Raw genomic sequence first — 6,668 nt, 5'->3', positions numbered from 1 at the left:
GTGGTTTAAAAACAAAGAAAAACGTCTTTTTTTTTTTTTTTTTTTTTACCTCGAATGATTTTGTAAATTAAACAGAGGTTTGAATATTTGATAATTAAGTGGTAACTTTAACAGATTATGCTTTAAGATATTGCAGTGGTAATACTGTAATGTTTAGTTGTTTTTTTTTTTTTTGTATTTTGATTGTTATCACAATCACAGTTGTCGAATATATAAATACTGTGGGGCTGCATTTAGAAAGCTGTGAGGTAAAAAGATCCGATTTTTCAGCTCGAAAAAAATCTGAGACTACAAATCCCACAATGCACCCGCCACGAGCGTCACCAACCAGGAAGTGTAGGTAGAATTGCGCTGTTGTCATTTTTATCCACGTCTGTAAAAGTAGTTTAGTTTAGTGTTGCTCAGTCTAATATTTTTATTAAATTATTAAGTTATGGCGGAGAGGATTCGGGAGCTGGAGGCTGTAGTTGTCAGAAACCTGAGGAGGTTTAAAGACGCATACTTTACCAACACTGTCACCAGAGACGAAACTTTACCTGTTAAAGAACAACAAATAATGGGACTTTTGGACAATTTACCGGTAAGACAATTAATGTCATTACTAAAACGTTTTCTAATGACTTTGTACAATGTACGTATCTGAGTGGAAGCTTTTTCCAAACGTGTTTCTCAAACTACGGAGAGCGTAACTTTTGCCACTCACAGGTGTTTTTATTTAGAAAGTGTCTATTGATACGGTTGCCGTACGGACAACCGTGGTGCTATTAGTACGGCTACCAAAATACAAGTACGTAGTGTCTTAGGTTTAGGTTTTAATCCAATATCGCAACAATTTTTAGAGTTTGGTTTAGTCTTAGTCACGCGACCTAAACTGACCAATGACTGGCCTATCACATGACCTAAACTGGCTAAATAGGGGCGCAATTTATTTGAAATAATTATTATTATTATTAAAAAAAAAAAAAAAATGAACAAATTGTACCAAAGGTATTGTATGGAAGCCTGTTTCCACCAATAAGAAAATAAAATCATTATGCTTATTAAAGTTAGAATTATGAGAAAATTATTTCTAATGTAAATTTGCAAAGAAACATACCAAAAAGTGACGGAATCATTTTACAATACACTTACAGTATTTGTGTACTTCCACTATTTATTTTATTCTAAATTATGCACCATGTGTTGAATTCTAATAAACAGCTAAAATATGTGTTTTTAATGAATTATTATTAAGAATGGTAATAGTCAGTGCTGCTGCAAATGCTCAGTTTATATCTCATAATTATGACTTTCTGTCTCATAATTATGACTTACCTTGGTGATTTTTTAAATTTATTTTATTTTATGTTTATAAATAAACAGAAAATAAAAACTAAAAACGAAATAATTCAGAGGTCACACACAGGAAAAACATCAGGTTCAGAAGAAAAATACATTTTAACTCATTTAGAAAATGTGAAAAATGTGGCTTTGGTTAAAAATAAATAAATAAATGAATGAAAGAAAGAAATTTTCCATAATTTTAAATTTAGTTATTTTGAGTTATTGTTGTTGAAACATAAAAATAAACAAACTGAATTAGACAAAACTAAAGAGATTAAAAAAAAAAAAACCAGAATCCTGATCCAAAATTCAATCCTGTAAAGAAATCCAAAACATTTTATGTGCTTACACATTTTTTTGGGAAATGTGCCGTTCGATGTATTTAGGATTATATTTCATCAATAAAAAAACAAAGTAAATCTTGTTTTCAGGTGAACCTTCAGTTCTTCATCATGACGTTTCTTTCTCCTGCTGATCTCTGTCGACTGGGATCCACCAGTCGTTACTGGAGGGCGATGGTCAGAGATCCATTACTGTGGAAGTACTTCCTGTTACGGGACGTGCCCTCCTGGCCCTCCATTGATCATTTATCTATGCCCAACCTGGAGCTTCTAGAATCTCCTCTCCTCAGTGAAGACGAGCCCCTCCATGATGAGGATGAGGAAGAGGAAGAGGAAGAGGAGGAGAGGAAGATTGACTTCATGTCAGAGTGGGTGTTTTTCACTGTGATCTCATTCTGAGAAACACAAACCAGTGTCGATGTTATTTGTGACTCCAGGTACCTGAGAGGCTGCCCCTCCTGCAGAAACCATGTGATCCCATCACGACCCGTCTACCAGGTGATGACCTCCTTCCTCCATTCCCTGGTGCCGTCATCAGAGCCTCGTTACGCCATGTTTGGCCCCGGGATGGAACAGCTGGAAGTGTCCTTAGTCAAAAGGATGATGTTTGCTCCAGATGTGCTTCCTGTGTCAGGGACTCCACACAGACAGATTAATGGTAAAAAAAACTACGTTAGAAATATATCACTGTCTAACGCCCTGTTGCAAAGTAAACACACAAAAAACAGCAAAGATGCACTAATTAACTTAAAAAAGAAGACAAACTTACAAAAAAATTGCACAGACACACATTTACTCTAAAAACACAAAAAATGACCACACATCAGTGTTTATTTTGACATATTTTGGTCAAATAAAGTAAATTCTTTATTCAAGTCAACTATCTATTACAGATTAAGGTGACTGAAATATATAGCACAATTGTTTATGCATTTTTTTTTTTTAAAGCTTTAATTTTGATTGGATACTTCCTGAAAAAGAAACGAGTTGTCAACAAAATTAAAACTGCTACAAATATGCACAAAATGACTCTTAGCATACAAAAAACAAGAAAAATACAAGGCATGGCAACAGAAATACTCAATGAGTCCAAACAAAAAACAACAAAGATGCACAAAATGTGTTAAAAAGAATACAAAATTACAAAAAATGCACAAAAGGACAAGAAAAACACACAAATTTACTCAAAAACACAAAAAATGAGCACAAATCAGCATTAATGTTGACAATTTTTGGTCATAGTCCTTTGACTAAAATGCAACTTGGTTTTAGTCAAGATTTAGTCATCTGGACTGATTTAGTCATTTTAGTCAACGACAGTAAATTAAGACTTTAGTCGATTACATCTGTTACAGATATAGTCGACGTAAATATAAAGCATTAGAGGTTATGGATTTTTTTAAATTTTTTTTAAAAAAGCTTCAATTTTGATTAGATTCCTCCAAACAAAATTAACACTGCTACAAAATGACTCATAGCGTAAAAAACAACAACAACAAAATACAGAGCAATAACAGAAATACACAAAATGAGTCCAAAAACACACAAAACGACCAAAAAAATGCCTGAAATGACTAAAAACACACAAAATAAACACAAGTAATGAGAGGGAAAATGCAGAAAATTAGAACAAAAATCAGACTAAACCCTTTTATTGTTGATATAATGCTGAGTTGATATTTTCTTGGTTCTATTGCAGGTATTGGCTCAGGGATCAGTTACATGTTCAACAACCAACACAGGTTTAATATTCTCACCCTGTATACAACCAACAGGTGAGCATGTACACTCAGTCATAAAAATGTGGCGTGAATGTCAACTTTAAAACCAGTTTAAATCATCTGGGTTATCATTTATGTATCTAACAGGGCAGAGCGGGAACGAGCCCGAGAGCAACAACAACAGGAAGGAATCAATAATAAACTCTTTAATTGTGTTGGAAATGACGCCTCAGGCTTCCCTGTGTTCACTCCTGCTCCTCAGGTCCAGGAAGTGTGTGAGGTGGTGGACGGGTTCATCTACGTGGCCAACGCGGAGCCAGGGAAAGGTTAGCGGACGCTCATTGAACCTAAATAAGAAAAAAAGAACTCAAAACCCAGAATATTTGCTTTGTTTTTTCCTCAGGTGAAGAGAAGACTGAGGTGGCTCAAATTAGGGCCATGCTGAACTGTAGAAGAGGGTCTTCATCCAAACCATTGTTGGTCCTGGCTTGTGTTTCTAGAGAAGAACCAGTAATGGACCAGAGAGATGGATCAGACAGAGCTAGGGCCAGAACTCCATGTGTTTATGTAGCAAAGAGACTCAACCTGCCTCAGATCTCACACTGCTGGATGGTAAGTAGGGCTGTATCCATATACTCAACACACACACACACACATATATATATATATGTATGTTGGGATTCATATTACCATGTGGCCCCCGGTTTAAACCATCAGGGGGAAATATTGATGTGTACTTTTGTTAATCTCCAAATAATAGAAAATACAAATGAAATAAAACATCAGGTCCATATGTAGTGCTATAAAGTTAGCACATCATAAACAGTAAGAACATTTTTATGATCAATACAAATATTGAACACCAAACTTGTTGCTTTTTCTGTCCTTCAGATGAGCTCCGTGGTCTCCTGTCTTGTGTTGTGGGGATACCAGGAACTCTTGAAATGAGAACGGTTCAGTATTTACACGATGACTGAGTTTGTTTTTCATCTCCAGGTCCAGGACACGGTGGCAGAGTCTTTGTCAGGTCTCCTAGACGGCATCTCCTGGTTGCTCAAATGTTCTGGAGTCAAACTCCATGGAAGTTAATTCATGAGATTAAAACCAACACACTACTGTACACTGAGACATCATCGAAGGGAAACTGATGGATTCTGAAGCTCCATCCTGAAGTTAACAGGTGTTGCACTCACTACGTCAGAGCCATTGGGACAACTGCTGGAATTTATTATTTTTATTATTATTTGAACTCATTTTAGTTCAGGGGCCAAACATAGACCACTTTAAATCTAAAGGGGCCACAGATTTTAGGCAAAACAACAAGTAATTTAAACATTAATGTATACTTGAAATATAAAGTATATGAGACATCGTTAATATTCAAACAACAAGTTAGATCTATCAGTCTGTAGATTTTTCACTTTTTTTTGACAAATTGTCATTTAATTTGGTGAAAACTGCTGGATTTTGGTAAAAATTGGAGTTCTTTCCACAAAATTTAAAATGACCGACATCATGTGATATATTTATAAGCATGGAGAAATATTGTGGAATTTTATTGAAATATCAACAACTGAATTGGCTGGTGTTTTAAATAAATAAAGTCGCACCCATGTTGTGTCCAGCTCAAGGTGCTTTAAGCGCTCTAAAGGGTCTTAAGTTGGACACATACAGTAGGTGCTCCACAAAGCATTGTCATTGTAAAAAAAACAAACTAATATTAACCTTTACTTCATTACATACACAATAGATCTTTAAAGCTGGTCAAATGATTTTTAACATAGATCGTACATGCATGTATATATATTTTCATTTTTTCTTACTTGTAAATCATATAAGATAGCCGTTTTATGATTGTAAATGCTGAATTTTAATTCTAGAGAATCAAATGCACTCGTCATATGATTATCTGCCCTAACCGTGCTTAATAGTTTTTGAGTCGAGAACAGAACAAGAGTGAAATATCATTCGTCTTGTCGATTTATAATAATCAATGCAGATATCATAAAGTGTTGCTTCTTAATGTGGGATGTCAACATTGTCTTAATTATTGTCTTTAAAACTCATTAGGAGTAAAGAATCTGTTTTACCAAACTGAAAGTGCTTCCATTCAGTCTAAACCTAAAGCAGCATAACTGAAGAAAAATGATCACCTAAGCCAGATTTGACTATAGGCTGATTAAATAGGAATATTGTTGCGTGGATAGAGCTTCTCTTGCTAACAACAAGATAATATTCATTAATAATGTTTAATAATTTCAAATTCAGCTTGAGCATTAGTGCGTATACTTACAAAAATGTCCTCTGACTGCATCGACTCCTGAAGGAGAAATGTTCATTATTTGTGTAAAGCAACATTCTGTCACTAATCACTGCTCAGTTGTGATGGTAATTAATCTTCATATTTGTGTAAAAGTTCTTACTGTTAATCAGTTATAACAAATATTTGGATTACTATAAAGGAAACTTTTTTTATTTGCAGTTTTCTGATGCTACGGGGAATTTGGAAGAATTCTTCACACTAATAAATTCTATATAATGTAGTTATTTTTTGTTTTGGTTTTTAAAAGGTGATTTCTCTCTCTCTCTCTCTCTCTCTCTCTCTCTCTCTCCTCTGACACAATTTTATATTTTGGACAGCAGAGGGTGCAAACATCCAACTGGGTTTTTTGCTGTAGACAAAATCAATGGTCATCTTAAAGATGTAAATCACAAATAAAATGGGTTAAAAGTGACCAAAAATGGTGGGAAAAGGTGGTGAAATGGGATTTTAAAAACCACAGCAATTGGTCAAACGTTACAAATTAGAGTGGCCAAAAATGGACAGAAAAAGTGATGAAAGTTCAAAGTGTCAACATTGGAACAGTTAGTTTAAACTAGTAAATAACAGGCATAACGAATTGTGAATGTGGTTAAATTAGCAAAAAAAAAAAAAAATGAAATATGGTGAAAGGAGGTAATGTGACAATAATGTGGGAAATGTGGCAGAAAGGGTATATAAATGCCAAAAATGTATTGAAAGTGGAAGCAATTTGGTTAAATTAGATTTTAAAAACCACAGAAGTTGGTCAAAAGTTGCAAATTAGAGTGGGTAAAAAGGGTTCAAACTAAGTCCCAATATTGGCTTAAAAGTGGCAGAAATTGGGGTTTGGGGTGAGGTAATTTAAAAGGTCGGAACAATTGGTTGTAACTGGCAAATAATGAGCATGACAAATGGGGAATGTGGTTAAATTGGCAAAAAATAAGCATGAAATATGGTGAAAAGAGATTAAAAGTAACAATA

The 6,668-nt window shown here is 34.5% G+C and overlaps 1 protein-coding gene across 1 annotated transcript; it reads left to right on the top strand.

Annotated features, from left to right (window-relative positions):
- The first annotated feature begins 329 nt into the window (after nt 1-329).
- On the top strand, nt 330-5,953 carry fbxo4 (F-box protein 4). The gene is made up of 7 exons (XM_028458683.1): nt 330-580; nt 1,755-2,032; nt 2,102-2,322; nt 3,364-3,439; nt 3,533-3,711; nt 3,789-3,997; nt 4,382-5,953. The coding sequence occupies exons 1-7, from the start codon at nt 434-436 to the stop codon at nt 4,472-4,474; spliced, it is 1,203 nt and encodes a 400-aa protein (XP_028314484.1). The 5' UTR covers nt 330-433; the 3' UTR covers nt 4,475-5,953.
- Nucleotides 5,954-6,668: the final 715 nt, after the last annotated feature.

This window comes from Gouania willdenowi, chromosome 9 (assembly GCF_900634775.1).
Source record: "Gouania willdenowi chromosome 9, fGouWil2.1, whole genome shotgun sequence".
NCBI lineage: Eukaryota > Metazoa > Chordata > Actinopteri > Blenniiformes > Gobiesocidae > Gouania > Gouania willdenowi.
The sequence above is the reverse complement of the archived record's forward strand: the minus strand, read 5'-3'. Positions and strand labels throughout refer to the sequence as shown.

Coding starts and splice junctions, on each gene's coding strand:
- fbxo4 (XM_028458683.1), top strand. CDS start 434: ATGGCGGAGAGGATTCGGGAGCTGGAGGCTGTAGTTGTCAGAAACCTG. Junction 2,323..3,363: donor TCCACACAGACAGATTAATG/GTAAAAAAAACT, acceptor GTTCTATTGCAG/GTATTGGCTCAGGGATCAGT. Junction 3,998..4,381: donor AGATCTCACACTGCTGGATG/GTAAGTAGGGCT, acceptor TTTCATCTCCAG/GTCCAGGACACGGTGGCAGA.